Source organism: Salvelinus fontinalis, chromosome 27, assembly GCF_029448725.1.
Source record: "Salvelinus fontinalis isolate EN_2023a chromosome 27, ASM2944872v1, whole genome shotgun sequence".
In the NCBI taxonomy this organism is placed as follows: Eukaryota; Metazoa; Chordata; class Actinopteri; order Salmoniformes; family Salmonidae; genus Salvelinus; species Salvelinus fontinalis.
This window is the reverse complement of record NC_074691.1, coordinates 40,640,614-40,665,644: the sequence shown is the minus strand read 5'-3', so window position 1 is coordinate 40,665,644 and position 25,031 is coordinate 40,640,614. Positions and strand designations below refer to the sequence as shown.

The window sequence follows — 25,031 nt, the reverse complement described above, 5'->3', positions numbered from 1 at the left end:
GTCCTAATTTAAAAACCCTCTCCAGCAGCACACTGTCTTCATGTTAAATGTGACAACCCCATCCTAAATGGCACCCTATTCCCTAATGTAGGGTGTTAGCGGGACTAAGATTCCATTTGGGAAGTAGCCTAGCGGCACAGCCAGAAGAGGACTAGCCACCCCTCATAGCCTGGTTCCTCTCTAGGTTTCTTCCTAGGTTCTGGCCTTTCTAGGGAGTTTTTTCCTAGCCACCGTGCTTCTACACCTGCATTGCTTGCTGTTTGGGGGTTTTAGGCTGGGTTTCTGTACAGCACTTTTAAGAAGGGCTTTATAAATACATTTGATTTGGTTAGCGTTGGACTAGTAACCGCAAGGTTGCTAGATTCGAATCCCTGACAAAAAATCTGTCGTTCCGCCCCTGAACAAAGGCAGTTAACCCACTGTTCCTAGGCCGTAGTTGTAAATAAGAATTTGTTCTTAACTGACTTGCCTCGTTAAATAAAAAGGCTTCTCATGTCATCCAGCCATTAATTTGTTAGTTGTCAGATTAGTCCATCTGTCTGGGGGTAAACCCATGGTGATTGGCTGAGTGGTTTAAAGCCATGGTGATAGGCTAATCTGTTTTTTGGCAGGAGTCACTCTGATTGGCTCTCAGCTGTTTCCATATCGACAGTGACCTTGGCACCCACTAGGTATTCCATAACACTTCCTTGGCAACCTGCAGTACCTGCCTAACGATAGATCCTGCCATGAATTTGGAACATTTAGAAAGGGAGTGTAAAAATAGAAACCGCTAAACCTTTTTCTTTATCTAAACTAAGGGGCTACGTCCCAAATAGCACCCGTTGCCCTATACAGTGAACTACTTTTGACCAGGGCAGGGCTCATCTGCCCAAAAGCAGTGTACTACGTAGGGAATAGGGCTGTGATTTTAGTCTAGGTCTCACACTTACGTGTCTTTTTGTTGAGTAAAACTTCTCGTGGAAGGTACTAAGCGGTGCACAGACCCCCCGAGATAAGTTGACTTTCCTTGTAGGTCTATTTGTCAGGGGGACTGTGAAGCTGTATAGTCTATTTGTCAGGGGGACTGTGAAGCTGTATAGTCTATTTGGCAGGGGGACTGTGAAGCTGTATAGTCTATTTGTCAGGGGGACTGTGAAGCTGTATAGTCTATTTGTCAGGGGGACTGTGAAGCTGTATAGTCTATTTGTCAGGGGGACTGTGAAGCTGTATGGGCCTATTTGTCAGGGGACTGTGAAGCTGTATAGCCTATTTGTCAGGGGGACTGTGAAGCTGTATAGTCTATTTGTCAGGGGGACTGTGAAGCTGTATAGCCTATTTGTCAGGGGGACTGTGAAGCTGTATAGCCTATTTGTCAGGGGGACTGTGAAGCTGTATAGCCTATTTGTCAGGGGGACTGTGAAGCTGTATGGGTCTATTTGTCAGGGGGACTGTGAAGCTGTATGGGCCTATTTGTCAGGGGGACTGTGAAGCTGTATAGCCTATTTGTCAGGGGGACTGTGAAGCTGTATAGTCTATTTGTCAGGGGGACTGTGAAGCTGTATAGCCTATTTGTCAGGGGGACTGTGAAGCTGTATAGCCTATTTGTCAGGGGGACTGTGAAGCTGTATGGGCCTATTTGTCAGGGGACTGTGAAGCTGTATAGCCTATTTGTCAGGGGGACTGTGAAGCTGTATGGGCCTATTTGTCAGGGGGACTGTGAAGCTGTATAGTCTATTTGTCAGGGGGACTGTGAAGCTGTATAGTCTATTTGTCAGGGGGACTGTGAAGCTGTATAGCCTATTTGTCAGGGGGACTGTGAAGCTGTATAGTCTATTTGTCAGGGGGACTGTGAAGCTGTATGGGTCTATTTGTCAGGGGGACTGTGAAGCTGTATAGTCTATTTGTCAGGGGGACTGTGAAGCTGTATGGGCCTATTTGTCAGGGGGACTGTGAAGCTGTATGGGCCTATTTGTCAGGGGGACTGTGAAGCTGTATAGCCTATTTGTCAGGGGGACTGTGAAGCTGTATGGGTCTATTTGGCAGGGGGACTGTGAAGCTGTATATTCTATTTGTCAGGGGGACTGTGAAGCTGTATAGTCTATTTGTCAGGGGGACTGTGAAGCTGTATAGTCTATTTGTCAGGGGGACTGTGAAGCTGTATAGTCTATTGTCAGGGGGACTGTGAAGCTGTATAGTCTATTTGTCAGGGGGACTGTGAAGCTGTATAGTCTATTGTCAGGGGGACTGTGAAGCTGTATGGGCCTATTTGTCAGGGGGACTGTGAAGCTGTATGGGCCTATTTGTCAGGGGGACTGTGAAGCTGTATGGGCCTATTTGTCAGGGGGACTGTGAAGCTGTATAGCCTATTTGTCAGGGGGACTGTGAAGCTGTATAGCCTATTTGTCAGGGGGACTGTGAAGCTGTATAGTCTATTTGTCAGGGGGACTGTGAAGCTGTATAGTCTATTTGTCAGGGGGACTGTGAAGCTGTATGGGTCTATTTGTCAGGGGGACTGTGAAGCTGTATAGTCTATTTGTCAGGGGGACTGTGAAGCTGTATAGTCTATTTGTCAGGGGGACTGTGAAGCTGTATAGTCTATTTGTCAGGGGGACTGTGAAGCTGTATAGCCTATTTGTCAGGGGGACTGTGAAGCTGTATGGGCCTATTTGTCAGGGGGACTGTGAAGCTGTATGGGCCTATTTGTCAGGGGGACTGTGAAGCTGTATGGGCCTATTTGTCAGGGGGACTGTGAAGCTGTATGGGCCTATTTGTCAGGGGGACTGTGAAGCTGTATGGGCCTATTTGTCAGGGGGACTGTGAAGCTGTATAGCCTATTTGTCAGGGGGACTGTGAAGCTGTATGGGCCTATTTGTCAGGGGGACTGTGAAGCTGTATAGCCTATTTGTCAGGGGGACTGTGAAGCTGTATGGGCCTATTTGTCAGGGGGACTGTGAAGCTGTATAGTCTATTTGTCAGGGGGACTGTGAAGCTGTATGGGCCTATTTGTCAGGGGGACTGTGAAGCTGTATAGTCTATTTGTCAGGGGGACTGTGAAGCTGTATAGCCTATTTGTCAGGGGGACTGTGAAGCTGTATAGCCTATTTGTCAGGGGGACTGTGAAGCTGTATGGGCCTATTTGTCAGGGGGACTGTGAAGCTGTATAGCCTATTTGTCAGGGGGACTGTGAAGCTGTATAGTCTATTTGTCAGGGGGACTGAAGCTGTATAGCCTATTTGTCAGGGGACTGTGAAGCTGTATGGGTCTATTTGTCAGGGGGACTGTGAAGCTGTATGGGCCTATTTGTCAGGGGGACTGTGAAGCTGTATAGTCTATTTGTCAGGGGACTGTGAAGCTGTATGGGTCTATTTGTCAGGGGGACTGTGAAGCTGTATAGTCTATTTGTCAGGGGGACTGTGAAGCTGTATAGCCTATTTGTCAGGGGGACTGTGAAGCTGTATAGTCTATTTGTCAGGGGGACTGTGAAGCTGTATAGCCTATTTGTCAGGGGGACTGTGAAGCTGTATAGTCTATTGTCAGGGGGACTGTGAAGCTGTATAGTCTATTTGTCAGGGGGACTGTGAAGCTGTATGGGCCTATTTGTCTGTTTCTGTTTGAGTCTTTTATTACAGAACGTGAAACAACGTGTTAACTGCTTTTCATTAAATCATGCATAGCTGTTCTTTATATGACCTATTTAGAATATTATATCTATCTATATATATATATATATAGATATATATTATCAATAGCTATATATTATCTATATATATAATCTGATCAGTTATGAAAATGAAACATTTAATGCGGTGGGAAAAACATGTATCTGGTAAAAGGTGTTTCAGTTAAAACCGACTGTCAAATTATTAGAAAAATGGAACCATTGTGATTTATATAGAGACACAAAGTAACAACAGCCTCTGATCAAACGGGTTACTACTGGGCCCTCAGTCATCATTATTCACAGAATTCCCAATTCAATCAAGTCACAATTATCAGCTTTGGTATTGACATCAGCAAGCAGGGTTTCCCAGAGAGGAGACACACGGGTAGGACACACGGGTAGGACTACCAACAGGTAGGAATACCAACAGAAAACATCTGTTAAAAAACACACATTATGAATTTTGGACCACGGAAATCCAATGTTTATATAAAATGTCTGCCGTTTCCTCCTCTACGTTTTAACAGTCTAAGTAAATGTAATATAGGACAGCATTACAGAATCCACGTGTCCTATGTCGTTTCATTTAGTCTCGTTACAATACGGAAAATGAAGGCCATTACAAAAGAACAGAATACCACATTTTAAGTTGACCGTGTCGGCTATTCTATTAAAGATCTATCCGAGGTTCAGCTTTAAGTCAAAGGGCATGTTTTAAAACTATTTTTTGATACTCTCCTAATGTCTTGATAATTATGAATGAGAATATAATCCATTTGGTTTATACATTAAAATAAAAAAATCAGTATCTGTCCATCTCTCCCATTGGTTCTTATTTTCAATCCAAAAAGAAAATGCAGAGATTCACAAGACCATAACATTGGAATGATGCAACGTGCTGCCTCACCCTAGATGGCGAGGACACAAGTGAAGCCATTGGAAAAAAATGAATTACAAAGAAATAAAGATGTTTAGCTTCTGAACATGCTATAGGCCTATATTTTTAGAGGAGGCGGGTAGCCTGGCGTTTAGAGTGGCGGGTAGCCTGGCGGTTAGAGTGGCGGGTAGCCTGGCGGTTAGAGGAGGCGGGTAGCCTGGCGGTTAGAGGAGGCGGGTAGCCTGGCGGTTAGAGGAGGCGGGTAGCCTGGCGGTTAGAGGAGGCGGGTAGCCTGGCGGTTAGAGGAGGCGGGTAGCCTGGCGGTTAGAGCGGCGGGTAGCCTGGCGGTTAGAAGAGGCGGGTAGCCTGGCGGTTAGAAGAGGCGGGTAGCCTGGCGGTTAGAGCGGCGGGTAGCCTGGCGGTTAGAGCGGCGGTTAGAGGAGGCGGGTGGCCTGGCGGTTAGAGGAGGCGGCTAGACTGGCGGTTAGAGCGGCGGGTAGCCTGGCGGTTAGAGCGGCGGGTAGCCTGGCGGTTAGAGGAGGCGGGTAGCCTGGCGGTTAGAGGAGGCGGGTAGCCTGGCGGTTAGAGGAGGCGGGTAGCCTGGCGGTTAGAGGAGGCGGGTAGCCTGGCGGTTAGAGGAGGCGGGTAGCCTGGCGGTTAGAGGAGGCGGGTAGCCTGGCGGTTAGAGGAGGCGGGTAGCCTGGCGGTTAGAGGAGGCGGGTAGCCTGGCGGTTAGAGGAGGCGGGTAGCCTGGCGGTTAGAGGAGGCGGGTAGCCTGGCGGTTAGAGGAGGCGGGTAGCCTGGCGGTTAGAGGAGGCGGGTAGCCTGGCGGTTAGAGGAGGCGGGTAGCCTGGCGGTTAGAGGAGGCGGGTAGCCTGGCGGTTAGAGGAGGCGGGTAGCCTGGCGGTTAGAGGAGGCGGGTAGCCTGGCGGTTAGAGGAGGCGGGTAGCCTGGCGGTTAGAGGAGACGGGTAGCCTGGCGGTTAGAGGAGGCGGGTAGCCTGGCGGTTAGAGGAGGCGGGTAGCCTGGCGGTTAGAGGAGGCGGGTAGCCTGGCGGTTAGAGGAGGCGGGTAGCCTGGCGGTTAGAGGAGGCGGGTAGCCTGGCGGTTAGAGGAGGCGGGTAGCCTGGCGGTTAGAGGAGGCGGGTAGCCTGGCGGTTAGAGGAGGCGGGTAGCCTGGCGGTTAGAGGAGGCGGGTAGCCTGGCGGTTAGAGGAGGCGGGTAGCCTGGCGGTTAGAGGAGGCGGGTAGCCTGGCGGTTAGAGGAGGCGGGTAGCCTGGCGGTTAGAGGAGGCGGGTAGCCTGGCGGTTAGAGGAGGCGGGTAGCCTGGCGGTTAGAGGAGGCGGGAAGCCTGGCGGTTAGAGGAGGCGGGAAGCCTGGCGGTTAGAGGAGGCGGGTAGCCTGGCGGTTAGAAGCGGCGGGTAGCCTGGCGGTTAGAAGCGGCGGGTAGCCTGGCGGTTAGAGCGGCGGGTAGCCTGGCGGTTAGAGGAGGCGGGTAGCCTGGCGGTTAGAGGAGGCGGGTAGCCTGGCGGTTAGAGGAGGCGGGTAGCCTGGCGGTTAGAGGAGGCGGGTAGCCTGGCGGTTAGAGGCGAGTAGCCTGGCGGTTAGAGCGGCGAGTAGCCTGGCGGTTAGAGCGGCGGGTAGCCTGGCGGTTAGAGCGGCGGGTAGCCTGGCGGTTAGAGCTGTGGGTAGCCTGGCGGTTAGAGCGGCGGGTAGCCTGGCGGTTAGAGCGGCGGGTAGCTTGGCGGTTAGAGCGGCAGGAAGTGCCGGATCTGAATAAATCGGTAGGATTGATGGCTTCGATAGTCCAGCAACCGTAGAGGAGGCGGGTAGCCTGGCGGTTAGAGCGGCGGGTAGCCTGGCGGTTAGAGGAGGCGGGTAGCCTGGCGGTTAGAGGAGGCGGGTAGCCTGGCGGTTAGAGGAGGCGGGTAGCCTGGCGGTTAGAGGAGGCGGGTAGCCTGGCGGTTAGAGGAGGCGGGTAGCCTGGCGGTTAGAGGAGGCGGGTAGCCTGGCGGTTAGAGGAGGCGGGTAGCCTGGCGGTTAGAGGAGGCGGGTAGCCTGGCGGTTAGAGGAGGCGGGTAGCCTGGCGGTTAGAGGAGGCGGGTAGCCTGGCGGTTAGAGGAGGCGGGTAGCCTGGCGGTTAGAGGAGGCGGGTAGCCTGGCGGTTAGAGGAGGCGGGAAGCCTGGCGGTTAGAGGAGGCGGGTAGCCTGGCGGTTAGAAGCGGCGGGTAGCCTGGCGGTTAGAAGCGGCGGGTAGCCTGGCGGTTAGAAGCGGCGGGTAGCCTGGCGGTTAGAAGCGGCGGGTAGCCTGGCGGTTAGAAGCGGCGAGTAGCCTGGCGGTTAGAGGCGAGTAGCCTGGCGGTTAGAGGCGAGTAGCCTGGCGGTTAGAGGCGAGTAGCCTGGCGGTTAGAGCGGCGAGTAGCCTGGCGGTTAGAGCGGCGAGTAGCCTGGCGGTTAGAGCGGCGAGTAGCCTGGCGGTTAGAGCGGCGAGTAGCCTGGCGGTTAGAGCGGCGAGTAGCCTGGCGGTTAGAGCGGCGAGTAGCCTGGCGGTTAGAGCGGCGGGTAGCCTGGCGGTTAGAGCGGCGGGTAGCCTGGCGGTTAGAGCGGCGGGTAGCCTGGCGGTTAGAGCGGCGGGTAGCCTGGCGGTTAGAGCGGCGGGTAGCCTGGCGGTTAGAGCGGCGGGTAGCCTGGCGGTTAGAGCGGCGGGTAGCCTGGCGGTTAGAGCGGCGGGTAGCCTGGCGGTTAGAGCGGCGGGTAGCCTGGCGGTTAGAGCGGCGGGTAGCCTGGCGGTTAGAGCGGCGGGTAGCCTGGCGGTTAGAGCGGCGGGTAGCCTGGCGGTTAGAGCGGCGGGTAGCCTGGCGGTTAGAGCGGCGGGTAGCCTGGCGGTTAGAGCGGCGGGTAGCCTGGCGGTTAGAGCGGCGGGTAGCCTGGCGGTTAGAGCGGCGGGTAGCCTGGCGGTTAGAGCGGCGGGTAGCCTGGCGGTTAGAGCGGCGGGTAGCCTGGCGGTTAGAGCGGCGGGTAGCCTGGCGGTTAGAGCGGCGGGTAGCCTGGCGGTTAGAGCGGCGGGTAGCCTGGCGGTTAGAGCGGCGGGTAGCCTGGCGGTTAGAGCGGCGGGTAGCCTGGCGGTTAGAGCTGTGGGTAGCCTGGCGGTTAGAGCTGTGGGTAGCCTGGCGGTTAGAGCTGTGGGTAGCCTGGCGGTTAGAGCTGTGGGTAGCCTGGCGGTTAGAGCTGTGGGTAGCCTGGCGGTTAGAGCTGTGGGTAGCCTGGCGGTTAGAGCTGTGGGTAGCCTGGCGGTTAGAGCGGCGGGTAGCCTGGCGGTTAGAGCGGCAGGTAGCTTGGCGGTTAGAGCGGCAGGAAGTGCCGGATCTGAATAAATCGGTAGGATTGATGGCTTCGATAGTCCAGCAACCGTATTGCGAAGTCTTTCATATGCTAATCATACAAATATTCTGCTTAAAAATTGATGATGCACTGCTACCCTCGGCTTTTATTATTCTTAGAGGAACAAACTAGTTAGTTATCGACCGCGCCGGTAAGTATCAAAGTCCCAGACTTTATTGCGTGTTATCCTCGATGATTTTATTCATGTGCATGTATGGCTTTTAAGTTTTATGTGTGTGTGTTTTTTTTTTTTAATAGTCGAATTAATAAAACTATAAACTAAACGGTGCTGGTCCCAGATTTGTGACAACTTTGTCTTAACCTGTATATTAGCGACCTAGCTCTAACCCTGGCAATTTGACTGGTAAAACTGATGGGTAAACTCACAATGGCTGCCTGGTATTGTGATGCAACAATTATCATGGTCATTTGGAATGTTCATTCAAATGATGCGGCTCATTCAACGGAATGTATTTTATGTAGTGTCAGTGGAGCTGACTGAGCAAATCACAGCACAGATTGAAGGGTACACTTCCTGCTTTTACTTCCTGGCATGGGTCTAGGTCGAAAGTATACAGGTTTAGACAACGTTGTCACAAATCTGGGACCAGCGTGGTTGCGAACTAGCTTAGCTGGTCCGCAGACACACTCACAGAAGTGTTTAGTGTGTGTGTGTCTTGAGAGCAGGCCTGATGGAGGCTTTGAAAGCCAGGACAGGAGGGGAAAAGGTTTAAAGCAATAAATAACCCGTGTTATCAGGAGCCTGCTGGAGGAAGAGGATACAGCTGTAGGAACATAAATGGAATGGGGCCGTGAGACGACCAACTGGGGGGAGGAGGGGGGGTAGCTTTAGGAGCATGACTGGACTGGGGCCTGAGACAGCTGTCTGGGGGGGGGGGGGGGGGGGGGGGGGTAGCTTTAGGAACATGACTGGACTGGGGCCTGAGACAGCTGTCTGGGGGGAGGAGGGGGGGTAGCTTTAGGAACATGACTGGACTGGGGCCTGAGACAGCTGTCAGGGGGGGGGGGGTAGCTTTAGGAACATGACTGGACTGGGGCCTGAGACGACCAACTGGGGGGAGGAGGGGGGGTAGCTTTAGGAACATGACTGGACTGGGGCCTGAGACAGCTGTCTGGGGGGGGGTAGCTTTAGGAACATGACTGGACTGGGGCCTGAGACGACCAACTGGGGGGAGGAGGGGAGGTAGCTTTAGGAACATGACTGGACTGGGGCCTGAGACGACCAACTGGGGGGAGAGCTTTAGGAACATGACTGGACTGGGGCCTGAGACAGCTGTCTGGGGGGGGTAGCTTTAGGAACATGACTGGACTGGGGCCTGAGACGACCAACTGGGAGGAGGATGGGAGGTAGCTTTAGGAGAATGACTGGACTGGGGCCTGAGACAGCTGTCTGGGGGAGGGGGGGTAGCTGTAGGAACATGACTGGACTGGGGCCTGAGATGGTTGGGGGGCGGCACAAGAGACGCATGAAGAGGCTGCGGGGGAAGCTAGTTGCTCCTGAAGGCTTTGAGCCTGGAAAACCGCTGGGAACCCAGAGGCGTGGTAGTAGCAGGTCCAGCAGACGTTTATTTATCTTAGCTGTTTGGTCTTTTTATCCCGACGCAAACGTGCCTCTGCTCTTTCACTACTTCAATAAAAATGTCCCTCTCAGCCCCCCCCCCCAGCCCCTCCCAGCCCCCGCTCTCAACCTCCTTGGCAGGGGCTCAAAACAGTGTTCTGATGTTATCAATGTTTTAGTCTGATAAATAAATAAAAATTGTTTTTATAAAGTCGGACTGTTAAGAAATGCCAGTTGTCATTCTTCTGAAAACCTGCCTTCATCTTCTGGACATCTGAGTTATCTATTCGTATTTTGGCTATCGGATAGGATTAAATGCAAAGGAATGAAAAGAATAGAACGGGAACCCCTCCCCCCATTCAAGTCAATGATTTGTCCATTCTATTTCTACGTATCTAGTCCAACACGAAAGATAAAGTCCAGATATATAACTGGGCCTGGACACGTTTGGAAAATGGTATTAATGTCAGAATAATACGTAGGGATGTAACGTTACGCTTCGGTCCCCTGTTCAAATGTTTGAGACATGAGTATATCGGTCTGCGGGACACTAAACCGATCCAAAATGTAACATACATCCACCAATGCCTTTCTTTCTACTGGAAAATACCTCTCATCTTTTGTGACCACTGTGTCCTCTCCTTCAGTGTTGAACTAAAAGCATGTAGCCTAATTATGTAGCCAGTCATTGATCTACAAGTCATTCTGAATGTCGAACAAACCCCTGGCAATATCAGTAGCCTCGTCTAACTGAGCACGTGCGTAACTTCATGCACTGACCAATGAGAGGTAGACCTATTCCTGATCTGGCCCAACCTCATGTCACCTTCAGCATTCAAACGTTTGTAAAATGGCTTGAACAATATTAGGCTTTATTAGTTGAATGACAACCAATGTCATTTGCTAGGTTGTTATTTTTTTTTAAATCAAATGCGCTGTTGAGAATTGTGTTTTACCAGAATACAAGGAGCCAAAGCTACAACTCATCTGGCTACAGGTAGGCTACATGCATCTGGCTACAGGTAGGCTACATGCTGATTGGGGCTCACGCTACATTTTATTTACATTGTTCAGGGTCACCATCGGCAATAGCTGTGGTAGTTTCGCTTGAAACAAATCAGTGCGTTCGGAAAGTACTCACACCCCTTGATTTTTCCGTATTTTGTTACTTTATTCTAAAATGGATTAAATCATTTCCGCCCCTCATCAATCTACATACAATGCCCCATAATGACATCACAATGCCCCATAATGACATCACAATGCCCCATAATGACATCACAATGCCCCATAATGACATCACAATGCCCCATAATGACATCACAATGCCCCATAATGACTCAAGCGAAAAACAGGTTTAGACATTTTTGCGTATTTATAATAAAACAGAAATACCTTATTTACATAAATATTCAGACCCTTTAATATGTGACTCGAAATGTAGCTCAGGTGCATCATGTTTCCATTGATCATCCTTGATGTTTCTACAACTTGATTGGACTCCACCTGTGGTAAATTCAACTACACACAAGACAACAAAATAAATATAACTAAATATAATATAACTATTATATTATTCACTCCCTAGCGCATTTGATTTAAAAAAATAACAACCTAGCAAATGACATTGGTTGTCATTCAACTAATAAAGCCTAATATTGTTCAAGCCATTTTACAAACGTTTGAATGCTGAAGGTGACATGAGGTTGGGCCAGATCAGGAATAGGTCTACCTCTCATTGGTCAGTGCATGAAGTTACGCACGTGCTCAGTTAGACGAGGCTACTGATATTGCCAGGGGTTTGTTCGGCATTCAGAATGACTTGTAGATCAATGACTGGCAGGACAACTCCATGTTTAGTTCAACACTGAAGAACAGGACACAGTTGTCACAAAATACAATTAAATAAAAAAGGTATTTTCAGAAGGCAAGAAGAATGTAATTTTAGCAAAAAATATTAGAGGGCGATTCCTTTCGTATCGTTTGAATTGATTTCCTCCTCTCCCTCCATCCTCACCTGATCGAGTGCCAGTAAGCAGTGACATCCAAACCCCCAAGTATAGCCTTCAGCCTCCTGGACCACAGGCAATTTGACTGTCACGTGACAGGGTCTGACAATGCACCCTATTCCCTATATAGTGCACTACGTTTGCCCAGGGCCCTATGGCACCCTATCCCCTATATAGTGCACTACGTTTGCCCAGGGCCCTATGGCACCCTATCCCCTATATAGTGCACTACGTTTGCCCAGGGCCCTATGGCACACTATATAGTGCACTACGTTTGCCCAGGGCCCTATGGCACCCTATCCCCTATATAGTGCACTACGTTTTCCCAGGGCCCTATGGCACCCTATCCCCTATATAGTGCACTACGTTTGCCCAGGGCCCTATGGCACACTATATAGTGCACTACGTTTGCCCAGGGCCCTATGGCACCCTATTCCCTATATAGTGCACTACGTTTGCCCAGGGCCCTATGGCACCCTATCCCCTATATAGTGCACTACGTTTGCCCAGGGCCCTATGGCACCCTATCCCCTATATAGTGCACTACGTTTGCCCAGGGCCCTATGGCACACTATATAGTGCACTACGTTTGCCCAGGGCCCTATGGCACCCTATCCCCTATATAGTGCACTACGTTTTCCCAGGGCCCTATGGCACCCTATCCCCTATATAGTGCACTACGTTTGCCCAGGGCCCTATGGCACACTATATAGTGCACTACGTTTGCCCAGGGCCCTATGGCACCCTATCCCCTATATAGTGCACTACGTTTGCCCAGGGCCCTATGGCACCCTATCCCCTATATAGTGCACTACGTGTTATGGGTTTAAGATGGCACAGTGATGCCATCTGTTGGTAAATGTTTATTACTGCAACTCATGTATTTATACCGGGGTGCTTGAGATACCCGGAAGTGTCATGATGTACAGAACAAGGCTGGTTACTCGCATGAATGTCTCTGTCTCGTCATTTACCATTGGAACAAACATGGTGTCAGAAGAGGGATCACTAACCATGCTTTCCGCAAATTAGAGTAACCTGTTCTGGTTTACCAAACAATTGTTTATTTGAGTAAAATTTCGCCGGAATTGGCTTTAGCTAGAGTGAGTTTGCTAGTTAGCTTCAGTGTTGTTAGCACCGGTTAGACATGGCAGCGAACATTCCCCCTCCCGCCGTTATGAAGCTCAGCGGGGATTGGAGCACGAACTGGGATACGTTTAGAGGTGAATGGGAAGACTATGCGCTAGCAACGGGACTTCTGGAAAAGGACGAAGAGGTAGTGGCTGCCACTTTGAGGACTATAATGGGAACTGAATGCCGACACGTATACAAACACAACCTGAACCTAACAGCAGCTCAGCAAGGTAACGCTATAACTATTCTTGATGCTCTTGAACATTACTTTAAGCCAGCAAAGAACGTCATCTACGAGCGTTATGTTTTTGGTTGTTGCAAACAGGAGAACGGGGAGTCCATTGACAGCTTTGTCACTAGGTTAAGGGAAAAGGCAGCTACATGTGACTATGGTGCTTTAAGAGATGAACTGATCAGAGATAAGATTGTGCTTGGCATAACTGATGAGGGCACCCGCAGACGTTTGCTGAGAGAACGTGACCTGACGCTGGTCTTGGCAGTGGAGACATGCCGTGCAGCAGAGCTTACTGATATACGGATAAGGTCCATGGAGCTAGAAAGGCAACATATGGACAATGTCAATGCTACATTCAGGCAGCCAGTAAAGAAATTCCCCTTTGCCACAGCTAATGCTAATACTACAGCCAACTCTGCAGTAGACAACCCCAATACATGCCGATATTGTGGCATTTCTCATGGACGAGGAAAAGAACACTGCCCAGCCTATGGAAAAATATGCAAATCCTGTGGTACAGCTAATCACTTTGCAAGGGTCTGCATGAAAAGCAAGAGAAAGGAGGGTAAGGTGCACTCTATTGAAACAAACCCAGATGAAGGGAACAACAGCACGGAGGATGTATATGCTAGCGAGTGCATAGGGGCAGTGAAGGCAAAAGGGAAAAAGTGGTTCGTCACTCTGCTACTTAATAATAAACCACAGCAATGCCAGATAGATTCAGGGGCCACATGCAACGTTATGAGCCTTAAAGATAAAAGGAGGCTCGCGCCCAGAGACAATCTCACACAGAGTAGCACCAAGCTGAAACTGTATTCAGGCCAGTTCATGACCTCTTTAGGCCTGTTTGTGACAGAGTGTGTTTTACGTGGCCAGAAACACACCCTTGAGTTTGAAATAGTTGAGGCTAGTCAACAGCCATTACTGTCAGGTTCTACATGCGAGCGCCTTGGGCTTATTAACTTTACCATCCCAGCTGATCTTAACATTATAGATAAAGTCAAGGCTGGGCCCCTGAGCAAGGAGACACTCCTAAGCAAGTACCATGATGTCTTCAACGCCCCGGTCGAGTCAGTTCCCGGGGAAGTCCACTTTGAGTTGGACGCAGCAATCCAGCCTGTCCAGTGTGCACCCCGTAATGTACCAGTGGCCATGAAAGCAGCTACGAAGGCTCAGCTTGACAAATACGAAGCAGATGGCCACATGATATCCGTCACTGAGCCTACAGACTGGATAAGTAATATGGTTATCATCAAGAAACCAGACAAGCTACGGATATGCATTGATCCTAAACACCTCAACCGGGCTCTGCGACGTTCACATTACATTATGCCCACGTTGGAGGATGTTCTTTACAAGCTCCCAAAGGCCAGAATCTTCACGCTCGTGGACGCTAGAGATGCCTTCCTGCAGTGCAAGCTCGACGAGCCCAGCAGCTACATGACCACCTTTTGGACACCCTGGGGCAGGAAGAGGTGGTTGAAGCTTCCGTTTGGTGTCTCCGTGGCTCCAGAGGTGTATCAGCGGAAGCAGCACGAGCTGTTGATGGGACTCAGTGGCGTGGAACCCATAGCAGATGACATCCTCGTAGTGGGCTGTGGGGACAGTGATGAGGAGGCAGAATGTGACCATGACGCCAAGCTGCTGGCCCTGATGGTCAGATGCAGACAGGTCAAGCTAAGACTAAGCATAAAAAAGCTTCAGTTTAAAGTGCCAGAGGTCCGCTTTCATGGGCACATTTTGTCCTCCATCGGATTGAAGGCGGATCCTGAAAAAGTGAAGGCTGTCTTGGAAATGCCCCACCCATCTGACGTGAAGGGAGTGCAGCGCTTCGTCGGATTCGTCACTTACCTGGCCAAATTCCTACCGCGGCTCTCTGAAGTGTGTGAGCCACTAAGGAGGCTCATGGACAAGGACGCCATCTGGCATTGGCTCCCAAAACATGACGCAGCGGTGAGGGAAATAAAAAAACTGGTCACCCAGACACCTGTACTGCGTTACTACAATGTGTCAAAACCTGTCACGATTCAGAGTGACTCAAGCCAGTATGGACTTGGCTGTTGCCTCATGCAGGAGAGCCAGCCTGTGGCATTCGCCTCTAGGGCACTCACCCTAACAGAGCAGAACTATGCCCAGATAGAGAAGGAGTGCCTCAGCATTGTGTTTGCATGCCAACGCTTCCACCACTACCTGTACGGGCGTGACAATATTACCGCAGAGACAGATCACAAGCCCCTTATTGCTATATTCAGCAAGCCTCTTCTGAATGCCCCAAAACGACTGCAGAGCATGCTACTGGCCCTACAAAACTACATCCTCACGGTGGTGTATAAGCCAGGGCCAGAGATGTATGTGAGTGACACGCTCAGCAGGGCTACTGCATCAGGCATTCACACACGCTCCATGCATGAACAACACGCAGTGTGCAGCTTACAAAGAGAGCAAGTGGATGTTGAACACATCAACCAGGCTGACTACCTCAATGTTACGGACCAGCGCCTTATACAAATCAGACAGCACACAGACAGGGACGGACAACTCCAGGAATTGAGGTCTGTGATTATGATGGGCTGGCCCGACTGCAAGGAAGAAACTGCTTTAGCCGTCAGAGAATATTGGCAAGTCAAAGAGGAGCTCAGTGTTCAAAACGGAGTAATATTCATGTGTCAGAGAGTCGTTATTCCCCGGTCTCTGCGCCATGAGATGTTGGCGCGTGTGCACTCAAGTCACATAGGAGGTGAGGCCTGTTACAGACAAGCACGTGACACACTGTATTGGCCAGGAATGCAGAGTGAAATCAAAGACTATGTCAGTAAATGCACAATCTGCAATGAATATGCCATTGAACAACAGAGAGAGACGATGATGTCCCACGAGCTACCGATGCGCCCCTGGCAGATAGTAAGTTTAGATCTCTTCCAGCACAGTGGCAAAGACTTTCTGCTGGTAGTTGATCATTATTCAGACTTTTGGGAGATTGACCTCCTCCCCGACCTCTCAGCAGAGACAACGATCAAACGCTGCAAGGCTCAGTTTGCCCGCTATGGCCAGCCAGATAGGGTAATTTCAGACAATGGACCCCAATTCTCCGGTGTTGAGTTCCGAAAATTTGCTGCAGGATGGGAATTTGAGCACGTCACTTCATCACCACGATACCCAAAAGCTAATGGGAAGGCGGAGTCCGCAGTAAAAATCGCAAAGAACCTCTGCAAAAAGGCTCTGCGAGAGGGCAAAGATGCCTGGAAAGCAATCCTGCAGTGGCGCAATACCCCGACAGAAGGCATGGATAGCAGCCCGGCCCAGCGCCTCATGGCACGGCGCTTAAAAGCAGCTCTGCCAGTAGCCAACACTCTCCTGGAGCCCTGTGTGGTGACTGACGTGCTGGTGAAGCTACGTCACAGAAGACAGGTCTCCAAGTTCATCTACGACAAATCAGCAAAAGACTTACCTGAGCTCAGGGTGGGTGAAACGGTGCGAATGAAGCCACTACCAGGGGACCGGACGGGCCTCTGGAGACTCGGATCCTGTGTACAGAAAGTGGCACCACGCTCCTACTTGGTCAAAGTGAATGGATCATTGTACCGTCGCAACAGGGTTGACCTTCGGATTGCTGAGCCAGCACCTACTCAGAACCCTGATGGTCAAAGGGGTCGCATGACAAAAGACGGAACTCCAGCAATGGTGCCTGAGGCACTGGGCGAAGAGCCAGGTGATCACAGGTCAAGTCACATGGGGCCTGAGGCACTGGGCGAAGAGCCAGGTGATCACAGGTCGGCTGCTCCCTCGCCCATCAATACTCCTCTTAGACTGTCAGGTGACACGCCTGTGCGGGAACCCGCAGTCCTCGCAGACAAGCCCCCTGTCTTTTCACGCTACGGGCGTTTGTCTCAGCCACCAAAAAGACTTAATCTGTAGGTTTCCCATCAGGGTTGACAGAAAGAGATTAAAAGAAAAAAAAAAAGTAAAGAGACTATCAAAATGTGTTAAGTTGTTATCTAAAAAAAAAAAAAAAAAAAAAAAAAAAAAAAACTAAACTGTTCATGTTGGAAACTATTACTAGGTTTGTTTTGTTAATGAATTGACACCTCCTGTCCTATTTTATTAAAGGGAAGATGTTATGGGTTTAAGATGGCACAGTGATGCCATCTGTTGGTAAATGTTTATTACTGCAACTCATGTATTTATACCGGGGTGCTTGAGATACCCGGAAGTGTCATGATGTACAGAACAAGGCTGGTTACTCGCATGAATGTCTCTGTCTCGTCATTTACCATTGGAACAAACACTACGTTTGCCCAGGGCCCTATGGCACCCTATCCCCTATATAGTGCACTACGTTTGCCCAGGGCCCTATGGCACCCTATCCCCTATATAGTGCACTACGTTTGCCCAGGGCCCTATGGCACCCTATCCCCTATATAGTGCACTACGTTTGCCCAGGGCCCTATGGCACACTATATAGTGCACTACGTTTGCCCAGGGCCCTATGGCACCCTATCCCCTATATAGTGCACTACGTTTTCCCAGGGCCCTATGGCACCCTATCCCCTATATAGTGCACTACGTTTGCCCAGGGCCCTATGGCACACTATATAGTGCACTACGTTTGCCCAGGGCCCTATGGCACCCTATCCCCTATATAGTGCACTACGTTTGCCCAGGGCCCTATGGCACCCTATCCCCTATATAGTGCACTACGTTTGCCCAGGGCCCTATGGCACCCTATCCCCTATATAGTGCACTACGTTTGCCCAGGGCCCTATGGCACCCTATCCCCTATATAGTGCACTACGTTTGCCCAGGGCCCTATGGCACCCTATCCCCTATATAGTGCACTACGTTTGCCCAGGGCCCTATGGCACCCTATCCCCTATATAGTGCACTACGTTTGCCCAGGGCCCTATGGCACCCTATCCCCTATATAGTGCACTACGTTTGCCCAGGGCCCTATGGCACCCTATCCCCTATATAGTGCACTACGTTTTCCCAGGGCCCTATGGCACCCTATCTCCTATATAGTGCACTACGTTTGCCCAGGGCCCTATGGCACACTATATAGTGCACTACGTTTGCCCAGGGCCCTATGGCACCCTATCCCCTATATAGTGCACTACGTTTGCCCAGGGCCCTATGGCACCCTATCCCCTATATAGTGCACTACGTTTGCCCAGGGCCCTATGGCACACTATATAGTGCACTACGTTTGCCCAGGGCCCTATGGCACACTATATAGTGCACTACGTTTGCCCAGGGCCCTATGGCACCCTATCCCCTATATAGTGCACTACGTTTGCCCAGGGCCCTATGGCACCCTATCCCCTATATAGTGCACTACGTTTGCCCAGGGCCCTATGGCACCCTATCCCCTATATAGTGCACTACGTTTGCCCAGGGCCCTATGGCACCCTATCCCCTATATAGTGCACTACGTTTGCCCAGGGCCCTATGGCACCCTATCCCCTATATAGTGCACTACGTTTGCCCAGGGCCCTATGGCACCCTATCCCCTATATAGTGCACTACGTTTGCCCAGGGCCCTATGGCACCCTATCCCCTATATAGTGCACTACGTTTGCCCAGGGCCCTATGGGGAAGGGAAACCACGGCGGTCAAAACGCTCCTCTATTAGTGTCATCACTGGGATGTCTTTTCAGATGCAGCCATGTCCGTCTCAAAGTTCCCTGGTTAAATAAAACAGCTAATAAATACCTTTGGTGAACTTCATGTAGTGGACCCTCTTCCTGGACGTCTTTGACTTCTCCTCCAGGCTGAAGGACTTCTCCTGCTGTTTCTCTTCTGATGGGGCTTCTAAAACAAAACCACCACAATCAAAAACCTTTTTAGATGTTAGGTCTCCTACATTCTTTTTTCTTTCATTTTAACCTTTATTTAACTAGGCAAGTGAGTTATTTTATTCGTTTTTATTTTCAATGACGGTCTAGGAACAGTGGGTTAACTGCCTTGTTCAGGGGGCAGAACGACAGATTTTTACCTTGTCAGCTTCGCGATTCGATCTCGCAACCTTTCGGTTACAAGTCCAACGCTCTAACCACTAGGCCACCTGCTACCTGACTGCTACCTGACTTTGAGCAGTTCTGACTGACATTTTGGTGTACAAAGTGCTCTGTGAACATCGTAGAGTCCCGTTCCTTATAACGCCAGAAAGACCCATCTGTCCGCTCTGAAACTCACAGCTGCGCTTGCAAACACGCATATGAAAACAGGAGAGTAGTTTCATCTTATTGTTCTCAGTCAGATTTAGAGCTATCAACAAGAAGAAAAATAATAATAGTATGGGATTGGAACAAAACCAACTTCTCTTGGTCACATACGTACGAAAACACTTTGCGCTTAAAGCTGAAGTGGAAATGAGTTTGCAGACATTTAAATGGTGTTTTTGTGGCGCTCAGCGGACGTATAGAATTTTCTTCTATGTTGCCAAAATATGAAAAAGTGCCAATATTGTACTGTCACTAACTATATATATTTTTTAAAGCGTTTGTCATTTCAAGCCCTATTGCCACTTTGGTTGAGTAGGGAAGGGGGAAAAAATGTGATTTTCCCCCCCTTCATAATATTTGTACTGTATAGTTGAAGCGTGTGTCCTCACAAGTGACGACACCTCAGCAATTTACAAATCTTCTTACCAGAAAGTTCCAGACCTTAATAAAACTACGCAACATTACCAGTTTATGTTTATGGCCGTCTCATGAAAAATAAATACGTTTGTTTATGTCTATTTAGGCAGAAATCTACATTTTGCCCCACCATTCTAGCTCGTCTAACCAACCATAACTACACTAGCTTCTGTACATGGCTTTAGATACACGTGTCTGCTAAATATGGCTTACTTTATCTATTTTATCCCCTTTTCCGTGGTATCCAATCGCTAGTAATTACTATCTTGTCTCATCGCTACAACTCCCATACGGGCTCGGGAGAGACGAAGGTCGAAAGCCATGCGTCCTCCGAAGCACAACCCAACCAGCCGTACTGCTTCTTAACACAGTGCGCCTCCAACCCGGAAGCCAGCCGCACCAATGTGTCGGAGGAAACACCGTGTACCTGGCCCCCTTGGTTAGCGCGCACTGCGCCCGGCCCGCCACAGGAGTCGCTGGAGCACGATGAGACAAGGAAATCCCTACCGGCCAAACCCTCCCTAACCCGGACGACGCTGGCCCAATTGTGCGTCGCCCCACGGACCTCCCGGTCGCGACAGAGCCTGGGGGCGAACCCAGAGACTCTGGTGGCGCAGTTAGCACTGCGATGCAGTGCCCTAGACCACTGCGCCACCCGGGAGGCAAATATGGCGTACTTCATCTATTTTATGTTATGAATGTGTCAACACGTGCCAAGGAATCTACAATCTCACTCTTTCCATCCATCTCCAATTCACCAGTTAAAAGTGGATTGAAAACCAATAGCCCCATTGTCTAACAATGACATTTAACCTCAACTACCTTTCCTGTAAATGGTACAATAGCACCCCCTAGTGGGCTACTACTTCCCAGTGAATGATACTGGGGGCTACATGTGGGCTACATCTTTTCTGTAAATGTTACAATAGCACCCCCTAGTGTACAATAGCACCCCCTTTGTACATAATCATGGAACATTGGGTTGGTCCTGGTCGGTCCCTGAATGGGAGACCAGATGCTGCTGGAAGTGGTGTTGGAGGGCCAGTAGGAGACACTATTTCCACTGGTCTAAAATATAAATATCCCAATGCTCCAGGGCAGTGATTGGGGACCTAGGATGGCCTTGTGTCAGGATGGTCCTGTGTAGGGTGCCATGTTTTCGGATGAGACGTTAGACGGGTGTCCTGACTCTCGGTGGTCACTAAAGATCCCATGGAGAGTGTCCTGGCTAAATTCCCCATCTGGACCTCATACCATTTTTTTATGTAATTTTTTATTTTACCTTTATTTAACTAGGCAAGTTAAGAACACATTCTTATTTACAACGATGGCCTAGGGAACAGCGGGTTAACTGCCTTGTTCAGGGGCAGGACGACAGATTTGTACCTTTGTACCTCGGGGATTCGATCTAGCAATTTTTCGGTTACTAGTCCAACGCCCTAAGCACTAGGCTACCTGCCGCACCATCATGGCCACCTAATCATCCCCAGCTTCCAATTGGCTCATTCACCCCCCCCCCCCCCCCCCCCCCTTTTTTTTTACTAGGCAAGTCAGTTAACAAATTCTTCTTTACAACAACGACGGCCTACCCCGGCCAAACCCGGACGACGCTGGGCCAATTGTGCGCCGCCCTATGTGATACAGCCTGGATTTGAACCAGGGCCTGTAGTGATGCCTCTAGCACTGAGATGCAGTGCCACTCGGGAGCCCTTTCATATGTATATACTGTATATATCTAGTCAAGGCCATCCTATTCAACTATTGCTGTACATACACTATTCTATCCTACAGATAGAAAATGTAGTATATCTACATACTGTCCATAATGTCTATACATTCCAACACATACACACACTCTCTCTGGACTCTGACATTGCTAGTCCTAATATTTATATATTTCTTAATTGTTGTGAATTGTTAGATATTACTGCACTGTTGGCGCTAGGAACACAAGCATTTTGCTACACCTGCAATCGCATCTGCTAAATGTGGGCCACTACCTTCCCCTGAATGGTACAACAGCACCACCTAGTGGGTCAGTCATGCATATATGACCAGTGAGTTTTTGAACAGAGTACTGCAGGTGGTATATTATTCTGTCCTTCTGTCTGTCTGGGTCTTTACCATTGGCAGTGTTTTGACCATGGCAGTTGTTGAGGTCCGCCAGGAGCTGGTTAAAGTCATCCTGATGGGCGATCCAGTTGTCCTGGAAACAGAACAAATTAGATCAAAACTAGGACATAACTTGGGAGGACAAGTTCCTTGATAAAACACTGTACATCACTGCAGTCTCGAGTATTCTGGGTCGTATCAACTAGAAACCAAAATAAGAAGAAAAAAACTGACTGAAACGGGAAAGGACTACCTAAATTTGATAATGATCATTTTCATTTGCCGTTGAAAAACGTTTTGCTACAATGTGCACTAATTACAAAACCCTGAACTTCACCAATTAGAAACACTTGTCGACAGTGTGCCTTAATGAACACAACCCAGTTGTCCACTCACTTCGTGGCTGGCAGTGGTTCCCAGCCCCAGCTGGTTGTTCTTCACTTTGACTTTGATGTGTTCCGTGGAGCCCTGCTCAGTTCTCCCCAGGCCCTAGTGGAGACAAATGAACACGTCATTGACGCCAAAACAGTTAGATACAGGCCCTTTAATTCGTATCGCCTCAATTTCTCGAGGGTCCACTGATAAACTAACAGTATACTAGTGACGGTATTTATTTTATTTTAACCTTTATTTAACCAGGTAGGCTAGTTGAGAACAAGTTCTCATTTGTAACTGCGACCTGGTCAAGATAAAGCATAGCAGTGTGAACAGACAACAACACAGAGTTACACATGGAGTAAACAATAAACAAGTCAATAACATGGTAGAAAAGAAAAAAAGAGAGAAAAAAAGAGAATCTATATACAATGTGTGCAAAAGGCATGATGAGGTAGGCAATAAAGAAGGCCATAGGAGCGAATAATTACAATTTAGCAGATTAACACTGGGGTGATAAATCATCAGATGATCATGTGCAAATAGAGATACTGGTGTGCAAAAGAGCAGAAAAGTAAATAAATAAAAACAGTATGGGGATGAGGTAGGTAAATTGGGTTGGCTATATACCGATGGACTATGTACAGCTGCAGCGATCGGTTAGCTGCTCAGATAGCAGATGTTTAAAGTTGTTGAGGGAGATAAGTCTCCAACTTCAGAGATTTTTGTAATTCGTTCCAGTCGCAGGCAGCAGAGAACTGGAGAATGGTATGCCACTGTAGCTCTATCTCAAGACAATTACTCTTCCTGGGCTTCCTCCTTGCATCCTCTCTCCTCACCTCCATTTCAACTGTATTGGAGGAGAAGGTGCAAGGTCCCTCCCTCTCCAATGTGTTTGGAAAAGGAGGCGAGGAGAGAGGATGCAAGGAGGAAGCCCAGGAAGACAAATTGTCTTGAGATAGAGATGCAGTGGCATACCGTCACTAGTACACTGTTAGTTTATCAGTGGTTTGCTAAGACAAACCTCACAGTACCTTTCCCTTGGACCAGCCCATTCGCTCCAGCATCTTCTGGCCGAACTTGGACTCATCTTTACTCCACGCGCTGTTCCGCGGGTCAATAGACCATTTCTGTTTTCTACGGGCTAAAACAACAAAACCATATTAGAATAAAATACAATATCTACTTTATTGGTTCATTTGCAAGGACATTTTAGGCTGTCAGAGTACGCAACCCGACAACACACGTCACAGGCTGGGTGCAGTTAGGGGGTAAAGTGCCTTGGTTATTAAGGACACAACGGCGGTAGGTAACGTATAGGATACTGAATCTGTCTAGCTTGTAGATCTGGTCCATGCGTTTACATCGGATTTGCACACTAACGTTATCATCCGATGCATTCGCATGGACCCGGGGTAGTTTAACGTTAGCGGTATACCCGAAACAAACTGCTTTTTGACCACTTGAACTTGAGAAATTGCCAACAAAGACAAGTTAGTCAATACTCAAGTAAGATATTGACTTCGGCGAGTAACGATAGTATATTAAAACCAGTCACTAAACAAAATCGGACAAAACGCAACATCCTCGACCAGAACTAGTTAGCTGGCTGGGTAACGTTAACTGTCTGTCATTTTTTTTATTTATTTTACCGTTATTTTACCAGGTAAGTTGACTGAGAACACGTTCTCATTTGCAGCAACGACCTGGGGAATAGTTACAGGGGAGAGGAGGGGGATGAATGAGCCAATTGTAAACTGGGGATTATTATGTCATAAGGTCTCAAGATTATATAACTAATCACATTGGCAATGATCAGAAATGAGATAAGACACCTTAAATATACCAACACATCTGGCCCTAAAAAAACTACTTTATTTATTAAGTTAGATAGGTTGCACTCAACTTGTTTAGCTAGTTGAGGTTTACTAGTAACTTGCTAGTTACCGGTAAATGTGATTGTGGTTAGCATTATGCTAGCTAGCTCGACAGACTTTCGAACCGCACATGTACTGAGGCACTTTTAAAGACATAACTTGCACTAAATCGATGTTGACCCCTTCAGTCAACATGACACGCCAAGTATTTTTGTTTCTCTAATGTATGAAACACAACATTTTGGCTAAAACATTCGAAGTAGCACTTACGTTCTGCAAGCATGGACATGATGGGGTCTTTAAACACGTTGACGGAAGTCCGCAAGGGTGCTCTAAAAGTGCCTGTATAAAATGTTACATACTTTTCATCTCTGTCGAGAACTAAATGTACACACTGTTGATTCATAATACTTCGAATGTCATTTAGCTATCTACATAGCTACAATCGATTATTTTTCTCTCTTCTAATAACATATTTATATTATTTTGTCTTACCTGAGTGAAGTGTAAATGGTGTTTTACAACACGAGGTGGCGACAAGACGCCGTTATACAAATACCCTTTACCTATCAAATTGCAGCGCAATCTGGGCTCCTTGGGACGTCCATACCTTCAACGTTAACCATAACCTTAACTATTTTAAATGTAAACTTCAATGGGGGTAGGGACATCCCAAAGATTCCGAATAGCACGGACTTGGGTCAAAACAGAGGGGAAGAGGTAAAGTTTTACTCGGCCCCGATTTTCATCTGACCTTTTTATGCAAGCGAAGTAGTACATGTTGGATAAAAAATATAATGGAAAAAATGTGCCATTGTGCCTGCGATGGAGATAGATAGGACTCATCGTGGCTATAACCTGTTTTAGCACGGACGTTGACATTGAGGCTTCCACAATTTTAAAGTAGTCGACTGGGTGGGAATTCCTATGAGTTGGGAGCAATCGACCAATGAAGAAGAAGAAAATGGACTACTTTGACATGGAGATAGCCTCAATGGTGCTGCCCATGCTGTCACAGAAACTACAATGGCACGGATGCAAAGATGAGTCCTCTATCTATCTCTATGGCCCGTTGTTCACCCCGTGTATCTGCCCTCTCATTTGCTAGATTGGTCACACCTAATCTCGCCTCCTCCGTGCCTGTCTATCATCTTTGAGGAAGTGTACAGTGT

General features: G+C 48.9%; 1 protein-coding gene across 2 annotated transcripts in view; it reads right to left on the bottom strand.

Annotated features, from left to right (window-relative positions):
- The window catches only part of pinx1 (PIN2 (TERF1) interacting telomerase inhibitor 1), an 80,738-nt gene extending 56,542 nt beyond the window's left edge, over positions 1 to 24,196 (bottom strand). The window contains exons 1-5 of one of the 2 annotated variants that reach the window (XM_055885773.1): positions 24,130 to 24,196; positions 23,017 to 23,126; positions 22,004 to 22,096; positions 21,620 to 21,701; positions 18,567 to 18,665 (exon numbers count right to left, since the gene is read on the bottom strand). In XM_055885773.1, coding sequence (XP_055741748.1) covers positions 18,567 to 18,665; positions 21,620 to 21,701; positions 22,004 to 22,096; positions 23,017 to 23,126; positions 24,130 to 24,148 — 403 coding nt within the window. In that variant the 5' untranslated portion in view covers positions 24,149 to 24,196. The remainder of the gene's footprint in view (positions 1 to 18,566; positions 18,666 to 21,619; positions 21,702 to 22,003; positions 22,097 to 23,016; positions 23,127 to 24,129) is intronic. The other variant, XM_055885774.1, reaches the window with a different exon arrangement.
- Between the last annotated feature and the right edge of the window lie 835 nt (positions 24,197 to 25,031).